Here is a 16,301-nt window from a genome sequence, read left to right on the forward strand (position 1 = left end):
CTCCCTCACACACACAAACTCTCTTTCCCTCACACATACGTACATCCTATCACGTCAGGTATCCAGACTGGTGCTGTATATGGAAATTGAAGGTGGATGCTATCCATCTTAATTGTAATGCTCTTTAAATTGTCCTTATTGTCCCATCCCCCTATCCCTGATCTCCACGGTGATGGAGATTTCAAAAAGCTTTAGCTGCTGAATATTCATAAGGCTTTGGGCTGGGGGGAGGAGCTGGCTGGGAGAGTGTCTGGAAAGCAGATTGGGTCGAGGGGGAAGGGGAAGGTTTAGGTAAAATACATCAGATTAAGGGGATCAAAAATGGTCTCTGAGGTGGTGAGTGTGTGTCTGGGATGCGGCACAAAGGAGTGAGGAAACCAAGAGAGTACCTCACCATCCTCACTAGAACTCCAATGAACAGACAATAAAGAGAGTGAAGCAATTGATTCTGAGTCCGTTTATTGCCAGTCACATCGACAATAATGAAAGGAAATCACATATAAACTAATTTACAAACCGGTTTTAAACATAAGTACTCATTACACTCATTAAAAGCAGCATAGATTTGATTGTTAAGGCGGTGATGTAAAATACAACTAGGATTCTGTTATATTAAGGCATCAAGGTTACTGGTATTTCATGGCGGACTGGTCTACAAAGTGACACCCTGAGTACCTGGTTTCCAAAGTGTACTAAAACATACTCATATTCATAACAGAAATAGCCTCCTATTCACCTTCATCCACTCACCTCTCTCGTACACACTCCCAGTCTATCTCTCTCTCTCTCTCTCTCTCTCTCTCTCTCTCTCTCTCTCTCTCACACATTCTACCTCTGCTCCTCTCACTCTAGTCCACCACACAGTAAGTGCTTTATTGTTAGGCAGAAGATGATCACTTCAATCAATATTTAACTGCAATTAACGTCCCTTTAGTTTAATACGTTAAACACACCCAGCAAACATCCCTGACTGGACTCTTGGACAATCTCTCTCACCTAATGAATACATTACTCCCGTCACTGAGTCTCAGTTTATTGGCTGGTAGATTTGTCAACTCTTTTCAATCTCCTTTGATTGGCAGGTTGTTAGTGGTGAGTGACCATCACACTGCGGTGGGCGGGCTTTCTCACAGATTGGTCCTATCCCCTTGCACCAGACGGCCCCTTACAGCCCAGGTATCCTATAACACACACAAAACAGACAGTTTTAGACACAGCACACTGTTATACACAGTTTATTAACATGTGTTTGATGTATACTGTATCACTCCTGCAGAGATGTACCTCAAATGTGACGTCATCTACAGCATATTTCCTTGCTGCGATCTCTTTCACCTCCTGCCCTATGTTCTCCTGGGTGGTTCCCCTCACGTCAATGTAGTAGCAGTCAGCACTGGCATAGTGGCAGGAGATGGCCTACACACACACACACACACACACACTCTTCCATGATTTAAGGATCCTAGAATGGTTATGTATCTATGGCTTCCAGAGTGTTTTTCAGGGGTGAGTGTGTTACCTTGCGGAAGCCCTGCGTCTGGTTCATTCCAGATCCGTGGATCAATAGAGGGTGGAAGAACACTGTGTCTCCTTTCTCCATCTCCAGGTGCAACCTGGGATGATTGGGGTCATAGTCACGGACACCGTGGTACATCTTATTGATCCCGCCCTGAGGAAGAGGAAAGGGAAGTGATGTCACAAGATCTAGTGGGGGTAGTCGTGCTTGTTGAGGATGCAGGTGTGTATGTGTGTATCACCTCCCACTCTGGGTAGTCGTGTTCTTTGAGGGTGCCGTGGTGAGAACCAGGCAGGACCACCAGGCAGCCGTTCTGGCGGTGAACTTTCTCCATGGCGGTCCAGGAACACACGATGCGGTCCGCCGGACGGAATGGAAAATAGTGCAGGTCCTGGTGCATGGGGTGGCGAGACGTCTTATTACCTGAGAAACATAAACATACATTGGATTAAATAGGCAGGCTCTTTGTTTTCACTCTCAAGAAGGTGTGTCTATGTGTGTCTTTCTGGATAAGGGTCAGTGTTAGGGGTTGAGGGTCAGGGGTTAGAGGTTAGATAAGGGTCACACTATTCTGTACCTTTGTCTGGGGGCTTGTTGATCAGCATGGTGTGCATGGCCATGATGTTGGGACCAGTGAAACACTCCACATAATTCAGGATCTGAGAAAGACAAAGACAATTGAAATAATAAAAACTTGATGTGGAAAAAAGAAAGAAAAAATGGAAAGAAAGACAGACACACTTGTGTGTGTGTGTGTGTGTGTGTGTGTGTGTGTGTGTGTGTGTGTGTGTGTGTGTGTGTGTGTGTGTGTGTGTGTGTCTGCCTGATCACTAGAGCCTTATTCTAAAATGAATTAAATATGTATTTTTTTCATCAATCTACACACAATACCCCTCAATGACAAATTGAAAAAACTGAAATACCTTATTTACATAAGTATTCATACCCTTTGCTATGAGACTAGAAATTGAGCTCAGGTGCATCCTGTTTCCACTGATCATCCTTGAGATGTTTCTACAACTTGATTAGAGTCCACCTGTAGTGAATTCAATTGATTGGACATGATTTAGAAAGGCACACACCTGTCTATATAAGGTCCCACAGTTGACAGTGCATGTCAGAGAATAAACCAAGCCGTAAGGTCGAAGGAATTGTCCATAGAGCTCTGAGACAGGATTATGTCAAGGCACAGATCTGGGGAAGGGTACCAAATAATTTCTGCAACATTGAAGGTCCCCAAGAACACAGTGGCCTCCATCATTTTTAAATGGAAGAAGTTTGGAACCACCAAGACTCTTCCTAGAGCTGGCTGCCAAGCCAAACTGAGCAATAGGGGGAGAAGGGCCTTGGTCAGGGAGGTGACCAAGAACCCAATGGTCACTCTGACAGAGCTCTAGAGTTTCTCTGTGGAGATGGGAGAACCTTCCAGAAGGACAGCCATCTCTGCAGCACTCCACCAATCAGGCCTTTATGGTAGAGTGGTCAGACAGAAGCAACTCCTCAGTACAAGGCACATGACAGCCCGCTTGGAGTTTGCCAAAAGGCACCTAAAGGACTCTCAGACCATGAGAAACAAGATTCTCTGGTCTGATGAAACCAAGATTGAACTCTTTGGCCTGAATGCCAAGCGCCACGTCTGGATGAAACCTGGCACCATCCCTAAGGTGAAGCATGGTGGTGGCAGCATCTTGCCGTTGGGATGTTTTTCAGCGGCAGGGACTGGGAGACTAGTCTGGATCAAGGGAAAGATGAACGGAGCAAAGTACAGAGAGATCCTTGATGAAAACCTGCTCCAGAGCGCTCAGGACCTCACACCGGGGCGAAGGTTCACCTTCCAACAGGACAATGACCCTAAGCACTCAGCCAAGACAATGCAGTAGTGGCTTCGGGAGAAGTCTCTGAATGTCCTTAAGTGGCCCAGCCAGAGCCCGGACTTGAACCCGATCTCTGGAAAGACCTGAAAATAGCTGTGCAGCAACGCTCCCCATCCAACCTGACAAAGCTTGAGAGGATCTGCAGAAAAGATTGGGAGAAACTCCCCAAATACAGGTGTGCCAAGCTTGCAGCATCATAGCCAAGAAGACTCAAGGCTGTAATCACTGACAAAGGTGCTTCAACAAAGTACTGAGTAAAGGGTCTGAATACTTATGTAAATGTGACAGTTCAGTTTTATTTTATTTTTTTGCAAACATTTCTAAAAACCAGTTTTTGCTTTGTCAATATGGGGTATTGTGTGTAAATTGATGAGGGGGAAAAATTATTTAATCAATTTTAGAATAAGGCTAAAATGTAACAACATTTGGGAAAAAGTAAAGGGGTTTGAATACTTTCCGAATGCACTGTATATGCCTTCCTCAGCGCTCACCAAAAAAAAGAACAACAATTGACCGACGCAAACTCGTGATGCTCCGAGCCGAAGCGCGCTGCTCAGACCACTGCGCACAAAATATAGCAAGCTGCGAGAACACTAACAATACAGATGATACCTGATGGTAATAGCGCATTTAAATTTGTTTGCATTAACCACTCGTAATTAATGCCTAAGCTTTTAACCTTTCAGTTGTTTCTGTTTTAACCCTGTAACCACGCGAATTAACCCTGTAACCATGAAGAATTAATGGATCAAAAATAGATGTGCATCCATAATACGTCGAATTTTGAAGGGAAACGATGAGATCTTGATGCAGTACGCGCACGTGGGTCCATGTGTGTGTGTGTCCATGCAGTGTGTGCACCTGAGGCAGTCTACAGTAGCGGAATAGCTCAGTGTCTTCCTGGAAGTCCTGCAGCTTGGAGATGGCCTTCTGGTCAGGGACGAACTCTGACTTGGCGATGGACACGTCCCTCATCACCACCAGCCCCGGGACCTGCACCTCCCGACGGCATATCCGCTCAAACGCCACCCTGCCACACACACGGGCACAGACACACACACATAAGCAGACACACCAACTCAGTCCTTAGAGGAACAGCAGTTTTGTTCATTGTAGCATCACTAATTAAGCCCAGCAGGTAAAGCCATGTGTCTCTGGTACAGAGGAGCAGTGTTCTAGTGTTCTACTGGTGAACCATGCTACATGTTGGGTCAAAGACGGGACATATTGAAGCGCTGGTGGAGAAAGTCAAGTCAAGTGATGTTCAGCCATTTTTCTCTTATGTGGTCTTTTAGTACTTTTATCATTGAGCATGCTATGTTAGCTGCCTGTTTTTTGTTTATCTAGTGTTTTCCTTTCAGTCTCATCTGAGACCTTTCTGTTGTCTCTCTCATGGTGTTGTGGTCTTACCTGAATCTGTCAATGTCCTCCCCAGACACCAGGCCCTTGATAAGGAGGAAGCCATTCTCCTCATAGGAGATTCTCTGCTCAGTGCTCAGCAGATCATTGTCAAAGGAATACCTGGATACAGCAAGTGAATGACAGTGTGATAAACGCTTATTAGACTCTATGCCTGTGTTACAGTGTTTAGATAAAGTGTGATCGTAACTCAAAGTTGAATGAACTACTGAGATGATTTCAGCATTGTGTAATGTGTTCAGTAAGTAGGGCATGGGTCAGTCCCTATACTTTTAGACTGTCATAATATAAGGCCATTGACATAGTCAAAAACAGCCCAAATATGAGATTGAGGTGTCACTTACCTCAGTGCTTGTGGTTGATAGTAGGCAACGTTTTGGCCAGAGGTAGAAGATGCTTGCTTTATGCAATGAGTTAAGATCATATTTTATTTGTAGCTATTACACATTTATGTAAACTATGTTAATTATTGTCAACAAATTAAATTGTGAATAGCTATAGCCTAATAGTTAGACTACACAAGCGCGCCTTTTACGCATACATAGCCAATAAGATATCGTAGTCTTATATGGATAAATAAACACATTTAGCCTACAGAAAATAAATACATTTTGCAATATTATAGTTCCACTCCCAATGTTCAGTTCGCTCTGAAAAGGCCTGACAATTTACTCATGCCCCGGCCTGTCCTGCGAAGCTGTACCGACACACAGTCCCTGAAAGTCGGTCAGAAATTCCAGCACGGCTCAGCCATGGAGAAACACACGACATTTTCAGTAAAACAGTTGAAAAGGATACAACAAAAGAAGATGGTCGATCTAGATGATTGAAGACCACTTTCAGTCTGTCTGCCGCTCGAGACATTTTGCAAGAATATATGTTTTATTCTGTATTCCTTTATTTTGTATGCCGATGCGTCTTCAATCTACACAGTGACAGACAGTCCTATGGCCACTGTTATGTAGGCCTATGCTGCTGGTGTAGACTACTCTCCAACTAGGTCAAAGTCCACAAGTGAGAAGGACATTGACACACGCGCGCGCGCGCACACACACACACACACACACACACACACACTCGTTTGTTTTACTATTCTTGTGGGGTACAAACAATTGAGTCCCATTCAAAATCCTATTTTCCCTTACACCTAACCCTTATCCTAACCTTAACCTTAATCCTAACCCTTACCTTAACCCTAAAACCCCCTAAACCTAACCCATAACCCTAATGCTAACCCTAATTGTAACCCTAACCCTACACCCCAAGCCTACAATATCATTTTTTCCTTGTGGTGACCGGCAAAATATCCCCACAATTTTCCTTGATTTACTATCCTTGTGAGGACTTTTGGTCCCCACAAGGATAGTAAAACCAAACACACACACACACACACACACACACACACACACACACACACACACACACACACACACACTATTAATTGAATGGAAGCTTTCCACTATTTCAGCCTGGTCTCAGAGCTAATTTCAGTCATGGTCAACAACAACAACAACAACAACAAACAAGCAAACAAATAATTGGACACTAAACACTAAATACCACTCCCCAATCCCGTCCGATGACAACCATCCGCGTGAGAGAAGAAAAGAAAACAGAGCATCTTTGTGACAAACTTACAAAACATGCAACATATATAGCCTTGAATGAACAAGTAGAAGACAGAGATAAACAGACGCAGACTCAAGTGATAATTAATTTAGCCTAAGTAGATCGATCCATGCATGCTTCCAAAATCAAAGGGCCCAATCCAATTCCAAGAGAGTTATAAATTAATAGCAGTAATGGAAAAAGTACACAATTGTCATACTTTAGTAAAAGTAAAGATATCTTAATAGAAAATGACTCAAGTAAAACTGAAAGTCCCCCGGTAAAATACTTCTTGAGTAAAAGTCTAAAAGTATTTTGTTTTAAATATATTTAAGTACCAAAGTAAAAGTATAAATCATTTCAAATTCCTTATATTAAGCAAACCAGATGGCACCATTTTCTTGTATTTTTAATTTATGGATAGCCAGGGGCACACCAACACTCGGACATCATTTACAAACGAAGCATGTATGTTTAGTGAGTCCTCCAGATCAGAGGCAGTAGGGATGACCAGGGATGTTCTCTTGATAAGTGCGTGAATTGGACAATTTTTCTGTCCTGCTAAGCATTCAAAATGTAACGAATACTTTTGGGTGTCAGAGAAAATGTATGGAGTAAAAAGTACATTACTTCCTTTAGGAATGTAGTGAAGTAAAAGTAAAAGTTGTCAAAAATAGAAATAGTAAAGTAAAGTATAGACACCCCAAAAAACGACTTAGGTAGCCTAGTACTTTAAAGTATTTTTTATTTAGGTACTTTGCACCACTGATTAATAGGCCTAGTTGTCAGGGAATGTAGGCTATGATTTATCTGTGTAGTAGCCCTACTGCAGGAGGCGCTACAAAACTACTCATTGAATGAAGGGCCATATTGGTGCTGCTGGTAGGCGGCCACCAATCGCATTCACTTCATTTCCCCGATCTCTCTCTCTCTTCATGTCAGCAGCAGCATAGGCGGAGGCGTCAGAATGCGGGCAGCCAAAGCTTGCAGCCCTACGGGTTCATCCACCGACACAATCCGTTCTCACTCCCCATAAACTCCCTGCTCGTCATAGAAGTGAGCTTTCAGAATCTGGTCTGTCATTTTTATCATTTGAACTTTGAAAACTGTGTTCATGTGAGAACATTCTATACGGAATAAGGTGCGCAAGCGGAAAGCAAGACGTAGACGAACTGTTTTTACTGGTGGGTGGAAAGACGGGAATCCGGCCTCCGAGGAAGCGCCTATCGAGGTCTGGAAGTCAGGTCGAAACAACGTACATCGTTTCTGGTAAGTAGCCAAATGTTGTGGCTTCATTTAGTTTAACAATCACACTATCCATCAGAATGGCTACTGCTATGCCGCTTTGAAAGGAGTAGAAACAATGTTGCCAGCGCACGATGTTGCGTCGCCACAAGGGTCTAGTTGAGCTGACCAACTATTTTGCTTGCTTGTCAAAATAGGACTAGCTACAGGACACCTACTATTATGAGTTTTATAAACACAATTATATTTGTGTGTTTACAATGGGCAATACCATTTCTGTTTATTTGCCTTCAACCTATAGGCTACGCACCATTTGATTTTTAACACCATGTTGTCAACACCTTTTAGGCTATACACTCAGAAAAAGCTGAAGCATGTACATACAGTAGATTATATTGAAAGTGTTGAGTACAGTATACATTGTGTAAATAGTCAATGCCATGACCCGTGCCAGTTGGATGCATGTCAGCACATTTTATACACAAAGAATCCCTTCAGCACTACACTGGCTTCGTTCGTTTTTTCCCCATTTTATGATGTTTTGCTGTAGCCTATCTGAACCATAAAAAAAATAGGCCTAAAGGTCCATAACAGGTGCCCAACAGTGTCGCACATTGTAAGTTGATGTGTCAAATGTGCATATATGAAACTGATTGGCTACTGTGTACAATGTTATCGATGAATGTAAGGTTGTTAAGCCTATAAGTTACAATTCACAGCATATAGATGTCTGAACCAGGGTTACTGTAAGTGTGTAATGGTGTTGATGGTGATGATGAGGAATTGGTTCCTTGGACCACAGTAATACCTGGCACACTCTAATCTCAGTGTAGCAGCCCTTGGCTGTGACTGCCTCTCAGGGAAACAATATCATGGTATAATTGGTGGAAATGGATCAGTTCAGTCAGATTTCCCTCTGAAAACGATGCCATAAAGAAACCAGGCAAGCAGACTGGCATAGTATACATCCCCCATTAATGTCATACCTTGTGAGTGTAGTTGGAAGAGGCCAACATATCAGAGATGAATTGAGGAACACATTCTGTCCAATTGTCCCTCTTTCCTATCCTATTGGCAGTCCCAAACTTTGACAGGTGTGTGTGTGGTTGTGATGACGCTCGTCCTCCTGTACTCGTCTCATTGGAGCTGTGTTGTTTGAACTCTGACCCCTGTTATGTTTTTCAAGTGGTGGTGTAGCCTACATGTCTGTCTGGAATAGCCCTTTACTGTGCTTCTGGAGCCAATATGGCCCTGGGCTGAAACATGCACCCTCCCCTCCATCTATCCCCCCAGTACTGCATATATCCAGCGGGTGTTTTTCATCAACCAGAGGTGTGTCTGTGTGTGTCAAATCTTGGTTGGTGTCAGCTAGTTCTTGGCCAGTGGTGTGTGTGTGTACATGCACTCAGGTTAGATCTAGCAGTTCCCTGCAGCTACAATGACCCAGATCAGGAGAATCTTTCCAGGTTGTTCTATCTGTGTGAAACCAATCCCTCAGGACAGGCTAATTATACTGACCCAAACCTTCATTTTTCTGTCACAACTCTCTCTATAATTTCTCTATAGTGCTACAGTGTAACCCTGCTGATTACACCATGCCACGATAGCTTTGATATTGATCAGTCTCGGTGCTGGGAGGTAAAGTGCATGGAAGGAAAACAGAGACAGAATCAGATTATATACGGTAGTGATGGTGTACTGGTGCCCCATGAATTTCCTCTGTGTCATGACTCATGAAAGGGCTCACACTCATCCTCTCAGGTCCGATTGGATATGATCATGTCGATTATTCATGGCAGTTGCACAGAATACCGTGCTGTACAGTCTGTCTTTTGCCAGCCCCCTCTCTCTTTCGCTCTTTTTATTTAAATTTCTCTCTCTCTCTCTCTCTCTTTCTCTTTCTATGCCTGTCTCTGTCTCTCTGTGTGTGTCAGCTCCCCTCTCTCCTCCTTTGACACCAGCCTCTCTCTAAGCCGGTGCTGTCCTTTCTCTCCCTCTGTCTTTGGAAAGGTTCCTCTGTGAGTGTTCTTTTCACGGGACCCTCTGCCTACTAAACCCACAGTGTCTGCCTGTCTGTCTGTCCGACAAATGTTCAATCCATATACAGATCTACTGATTTGCATGTGAAGGCAGACAGACAGATACAGTGGGGGAAAAAAGTATTTAGTCAGCCACCAATTGTGCAAGTTCTCCCACTTAAAAAGATGAGAGAGGCCTGTAATTTTCATCATAGGTACACGTCAACTATGACAGACAAATTGAGATTTTTTTCCCCAGAAAATCACATTGTAGGATTTTTTATGAATTTATTTGCAAATTATGGTGGAAAATAAGTATTTGGTCACCTACAAACAAGCAAGATTTCTGGCTCTCACAGACCTGTAACTTCTTCTTTAAGAGGCTCCTCTGTCCTCCACTCATTACCTGTATTAATGGCACCTGTTTGAACTTGTTATCAGTATAAAAGACACCTGTCCACAACCTCAAACAGTCACACTCCAAACTCCACTATGGCCAAGACCAAAGAGCTGTCAAAGGACACCAGAAACAAAATTGTAGACCTGCACCAGGCTGGGAAGACTGAATCTGCAATAGGTAAGCAGCTTGGTTTGAAGAGATCAATTGTGGGAGCAATTATTAGGAAATGGAAGACATACAAGACCACTGATAATCTCCCCTCGATCTGGGGCTCCACGCAAGATCTCACCCCGTGGGGTCAAAATGATCACAAGAACGGTGAGCAAAAATCCCAGAACCACACGGGGGGACCTAGTGAATGACCTGCAGAGAGCTGGGACCAAAGTAACAAAGCCTACCATCAGTAACACACTACGCGCCAGGGACTCAAATCCTGCAGTGCCAGACGTGTCCCCCTGCTTAAGCCAGTACATGTCCAGGCCCGTCTGAAGTTTGCTAGAGTGCATTTGGATGATCCAGAAGAGGATTGGGAGAATGTCATATGGTCAGATGAAACCAAAATAGAACTTTTTGATAAAAACTCAACTCGTCGTGTTTGGAGGACAAAGAATGCTGAGTTGCATCCAAAGAACACCATACCTACTGTGAAGCATGGGGGTGGAAACATCATGCTTTGGGGCAGTTTTTCTGCAAAGGGACCAGGACGACTGATCCGTGTAAAGGAAAGAATGAATGGGGACATGTATCGTGAGATTTTGAGTGAAAACCTCTTTCCATCAGCAAGGGCATTGAAGATGAAACGTGGCTGGGTCTTTCAGCATGACAATGATCCCAAACACACCGCCCGGGCAACGAAGGAGTGGCTTCGTAAGAAGCATTTCAAGGTCCTGGAGTGGCCTAGCCAGTCTCCAGATCTCAACCCCATAGAAAATCTCTGGAGGGAGTTGAAAGTCCGTGTTGCCCAGCGACAGCCCCAAAACATCACTGCTCTAGAGGAGATCTGCATGGAGGAATGGGCCAAAATACCAGCAACAGTGTGTGAAAACCTTGTGAAGACTTACAGAAAACGTTTGACCTGTGTCATTGCCAACAAAGGGTATATAACAAAGTATTGAGAAACTTTTGTTATTGACCAAATACTTATTTTCCACCATAATTTGCAAATAAATTCATAAAAAATCCTACAATGTGATTTTCTGGATTTTTTTTCCTCATTTTGTCTGTCATAGTTGACGTGTACCTATGATGAAAATTCCAGGCCTCTCTCATCTTTTTAAGTGGGAGAACTTGCACAATTGGTGGCTGACTAAATACTTTCCCCCCCCCACTGTATCTGTCTGTCTGCCTTCACATGCAAATCAGTAGATCAAGTCTGAGAGAGGAGAGACGAGAGGAGATTAGGGGATGAAAAAGAGAGGATAGGGTCCAGACTATTCTCCCTATATGAACGTGTTCACTCTGGTGGGGGGGGAGTATTAACAGACTAATGCCACAAATGCCCACAATGACAGTGCATGCATTCACAATGCAGATGTGCTAAAGTACGCAGTATGCTCACAAAGTTCCTGTCTGCTATGGGAGAGGAATATCCCTCTGACAGGCTTACAGATGATCATCCTTGGTTAGAACACACTGTTGCCATTGACAACAGAACCAGGCGCTATCTCTTACGCTATTTCTATCCATCCCAACTTACAAGATATCTCTCTCTCTCTCTCTTCCTCTTTCTTTCTCATGCACTATCACATCAGGCCTTTAATCTTGTGTTATGTAACTTTGTCTTGAGAAAGCTAATTGAGTAGGGATGAGAGGAACAGCAAGCACAGTGCCCACAACCAGAACTGTAGCTAGCACTGAAGACATAGCTAACACCATACTGAGGGATGAACAAGTGTGTGTTTTATGTGTGTGCGGACGAGAGAGCAAGATATACATATATTTTCCATGACTATATTTCTCTTTAGTCCTTGTGTGAATGTTCATGTGTTTGTGAGTCTCAGTCTGGTCAGCCAAGGGTTCAACTGTTTGCCTGGACGTGTGGAATGTGACATCAGATTATCATTAGGGTCAATCAGATGCTTTCCCTCAGTTCCTGATTCCTGAGAGGAGGACAGAGAAGAGAGGGAGGAAGAGGAGGCTGATAAAGTCCCCCTTTATTTATCATCTGATGCCATGTGAATTCGGGACATGGTCCTTTGTCATTGGGTGTATTTTGGGTCGCAGAGCAATTATGTTTTTTCCGGGGTAGTCTAATTGTAGCCTTGATAATGAGTGTAATTATTGCAGCCTGAGTGTGCATCACTCCCACACCGACACATTAAAGAGTCTTAGAACAGAGGTAAAGGAATGTACAGACGGCTATAGAACTAACCAGAGAACAGCATTCTGTAAGATGGAAAACTCAGAGGTGTTACTTCTAACACTTTATCATTGATATTTTCCCAATTTCATAGTCATGTATGTTGTCTATACTGCACATGATTAAGTATTGATTATAAACTGGGTGGTTCGAGCCCTGAATGCTGATTGGCTGGAAGCCGAGGTATATCAGACCGTATACCATGGGTATGACAAAACATTAATTTTTACTGCTCTAATTACGTTGGTAACCAGTTTATAATAGAAATAAGGCACTTCGGGGGTTTGTGATATATGGCCAATATACCACGGCTAAGGGCTGTGTCCTAGCACTCCGCGTTGCATCGTGCATAAGAACAGCCCTTAGCCGTGGTATATTGGCCATATACCACACCACCTCAGGCCTTATTACTTAAATATACACAATTAAAGTGTAGTGGAGATTAGGGCTGTGGCAGTCACGAAATTTCATCAGCCGGCTCACAGGCTACAAGTGAAGACAGACACATCGGGGACACAACTGCGCATGTCCTTATCCAATTCCGAGGTGCATATTGAAGATATTGGAAGAACTGTCCACATTTACTTTTCGTCAGCCAACAAGATGAGTAGGCCTAACGAACAGCAAAAGCACTAGCCTATGTCAATCTACTATCCCCCATAGTACGAAAGTCGACCTATTCTGTTCTGTGTGAGAAATAAATATTCCAAACGTAGTCTGGGACAGTTGTGGGATGCAATAGATCCCAAATTAATATAACCAGTAGCATATACTAAATAATATACGTGTGACATTTTTGTTTTGATTTAGAATGGACATTATCATGCACCTGTATCAAAACAGGGGCAGCAGGAAAAAATACATATCATCAATGCAGTTTACATACGGTTAGGTTGGAGTCATTAAAACTTGTTTTTCAACCACTCCACACATTTCTTGTTAACAAACTATAGTTTTGGCAAGTCGGTTAGGACATCTACTTTGTGCAAGACACAAGTAATTTTTCCAACAATTGTTTACAGACAGATTATTTCACTTATAATTCACTGTATCACAATTCCAGTGGGTCAGAAGTTTACATACACTAAGTTGACTGTGCCTTTTTAAACAGCTTGGAAAATTCCAGAAAATGATGTCATGGCTTTAGAAGCTTCTGATACGCTAATTGACATCATTTGAGTCAATTGGAGGTGTACCTGTGGATGTATTTCAAGGCCTACCTTCAAACTCAGTGCCTCTTTGCTTGACATCATGGGAAAATCAAAAGAAATCAGTCAAGACCTCAGATCTTTTTTTTTAACGTCTGGTTCATCTTTGGGAGCAATTTCCAAACGCCTGAAGGCATCTGTACGAACAATAGTACGCAAGTATAAACACCATGGGACCATGCAGCCGTCATACCGCTCAGGAAGGAGACACTTTCTGTCTGCTAGAAATGAACGTACTTTGGTGCGAAAAGTGCAAATCAATCCTAGAACAGCAGCAAAGGACCTTGTGAAGATGCTGGAGGAAACGGGTACAAAAGTATCTATATCCACAGTAAAACGAGTCCTATATCGACATAACCTGAAAGGCCGCTCAGCAAGGAAGAAGCCACTGCTCCAAAACCACCATAAAAAAGCCAGACTACGGTTTGCAACTGCACATGGGGACAAAGATCGTACTTTTGGGGGAAATGTCCTCTGGTCTGATGAAACAAAAATAGAACTGTTTGGCCATAATGACCATCATTATGTTTGGAGGAAAAAGGGGAAGGCTTGCAAGCCGAAGAACACCATCCCAACCGTGAAGCACGGTGGTGGCAGCATCATGCTGTGGGGGTGCTTTGCTGCAGGAGGGACTGGTGCACTTCACAAAATAGATGGCATCATGAGGAAGGAAAATTATAATAATAATAAGCCATTTAGCAGACGCTTTTATCCAAAGCAACTTACTTACAGTCAAGTGTGCATACATTTTTACGTATGGGTGGTCCCGGGGATCGAACCCACTACCCTGGCGTTACAAGTGCCATGCTCTACCAATTGAGCTACAGAGGACCACAAATTATGTGGATATATTGAAGCAACATCTCAAGACATCAGTCAGGAAGTTAAAGCTTGGTCGCAAATGGGTCTTCCAAATGGACAATGACCCCAAGCATACTTCCAAAGTTGTGGCAAAATGGCTTAAGGACAACAAAGTCAAGGTATTGGAGTGGCCATCACAAAGCCCTGACCTCAATCCTATAGAAAATGTGTGGGCAGAACTGAAAAAGTGTGTGCGAGCAAGGAGGCCTACAAACCTGACTCCGTTACACCAGCTCTGTCAGGAGAAATGGGCCAAAAATCACCCAACTTATTGTGGGAAGCTTGTGGCAGTTAGCAAGTTTGGTAGGCTACTAATGACCAGCAGCTGCATCAGAGCTTGGAGAAGCCTAATTACCGTGACTAAACGGTCATGTGGAATTTGACTCGTGACTGCCGGTGTGGCGGTAATACGGTCACCGCAACAGCCCTAGGGGAGATCATTTGATGGGTGACCATGCCTAAAACCTAATGACTTGTTGGCTATCTCCACTTATGTAGCAGCTGCCTGTGTCCACCCCCTGCTCTGTGTGACAACAGTTGACCAGCTCTTTTTCCCAGGCCTGCTTTAGACCATGGGTGACTGAATCAGCACAAGTAGGGAGGGGAGGCGGAGGGACAGACACATTTGCACACGTGCTGATTATGGAAGCTATGTCAGCCATGTAAGGAATGTGGAAGAGGGGTGGTCTTCTGTATTGTATCCCTTTCTCTCTCTGTATTAATAGTTTGAAAGTGAAACTGATGAAGTTGTGGTGTAGACAGCTCAACTGTAAAAGGCATTCAGTGTAGTTGATTACAGTGTTATGATGTGATGACTAGTCATGGTGGTCCTCTGTAGCTTAATTGGTAGAGCATGGCGCTTGTAACGCCAGGGTAGTGGGTTCGATCCCCGGGACCACCCATACGTAAAAATGTATGCGCACATGACTATAAGTCGCTTTGGATAAAAGCGTCTGCTAAATGGCATATTATTATTATTATTATTATTATTATTATTATTATTATTATGGTATTTTGGCACCACTGTCTCAGTGTCTGGTGTGCTGCTCTGCAAACAAATAGACTGTACTTTCAAGGTGTGTTAGACACACATCCTTGGTCTGCTTTGGCGACCTAGCCGCAGCTTCCTTCCTGCTGTTATATGGAGAGAATTGAGGTCATATATACCGTAATCAGCCATTTATATCAGACTGCAATTTGTGAGAATGAGAGTGTGTAGGCCAACAGTACAATACCAGTCTATTGTTATCTGGCTGTGATGTCATCTTATATGAATGGCTCTGAACTGGAGTCGATGTACGTGGGTCTGTGTTCTGGTGGTAATGGGACTACTTCTTATACTGAGGGATAAACATTCTGTCCCCTGAAAAGAGTTTGATGGAGGGAGGGAGGGAAGCTGGGTGGGGTTGAGGGGTTTCTGTAGACGAGCCCAATGCCCTCCTGTCGTGGTCTGAAGAGGGGCATTGTGGGAACTGGAGCTGCCCTTTTGGAAGGATCCCAGGGTCTGATTAACACCACCCGGGTACCATGCACAGACCGGCACTGTGTGTGTGTGTGTGTGTGTGTGCACTCACACATTCTGTCTTTGTCCTCTCTTTTTTCCCTCCCTCCCTCCATCCCTCCATCCCTCTCTGTCACAGCCGTGCCCCCCCTCTCTCTCTCCCCCTGGGGAAACTGTCCCATCATGCATTGCCCTGTGGGGGTTGGGACATTGGCTGGTAATCTGGAGATTAGAGGGTGGCATTGTCCGAGCAGCAGCAGCAGACCGAGACGGATTATTCACACTCACAGAT

General features: G+C 43.8%; 2 protein-coding genes across 2 annotated transcripts in view; one reads left to right on the plus strand and one right to left on the minus strand.

The window, feature by feature from the left end:
* Nucleotides 1–442: 442 nt before the first annotated feature.
* LOC121559068 (phytanoyl-CoA dioxygenase, peroxisomal-like) lies at nucleotides 443–5,789 on the minus strand. Its single transcript, XM_045208429.1, has 9 exons — nucleotides 5,608–5,789; nucleotides 5,154–5,209; nucleotides 4,801–4,911; nucleotides 4,252–4,420; nucleotides 2,094–2,175; nucleotides 1,758–1,939; nucleotides 1,520–1,669; nucleotides 1,285–1,416; nucleotides 443–1,181 (listed from the first exon to the last, which is right to left on the minus strand). The coding sequence occupies exons 1-9, from the start codon at nucleotides 5,671–5,673 to the stop codon at nucleotides 1,128–1,130; spliced, it is 1,002 nt and encodes a 333-aa protein (XP_045064364.1). The 5' UTR covers nucleotides 5,674–5,789; the 3' UTR covers nucleotides 443–1,127.
* Nucleotides 5,790–7,332: 1,543 nt separating this feature from the next.
* LOC121559138 (cyclin-dependent kinase 17-like) overlaps nucleotides 7,333–16,301 on the plus strand; it is a 44,744-nt gene continuing 35,775 nt past the window's right edge. The window contains exon 1 of the mRNA XM_041872451.2: nucleotides 7,333–7,686. The gene's annotated coding sequence lies outside the window, so the exon portion shown is untranslated. The remainder of the gene's footprint in view (nucleotides 7,687–16,301) is intronic.

The sequence above is a fragment of the Coregonus clupeaformis genome, chromosome 28, assembly GCF_020615455.1.
Source record: "Coregonus clupeaformis isolate EN_2021a chromosome 28, ASM2061545v1, whole genome shotgun sequence".
In the NCBI taxonomy this organism is placed as follows: Eukaryota; Metazoa; Chordata; class Actinopteri; order Salmoniformes; family Salmonidae; genus Coregonus; species Coregonus clupeaformis.

Coding starts and splice junctions, on each gene's coding strand:
- LOC121559068 (XM_045208429.1), bottom strand. CDS start 5,673: ATGTCTCGAGCGGCAGACAGACTGAAAGTGGTCTTCAATCATCTAGAT. Junction 4,421..4,800: donor GAGGACATTGACAGATTCAG/GTAAGACCACAA, acceptor TGTGTGTGGCAG/GGTGGCGTTTGAGCGGATAT. Junction 1,417..1,519: donor AGACGCAGGGCTTCCGCAAG/GTAACACACTCA, acceptor GTGTGTGTGTAG/GCCATCTCCTGCCACTATGC.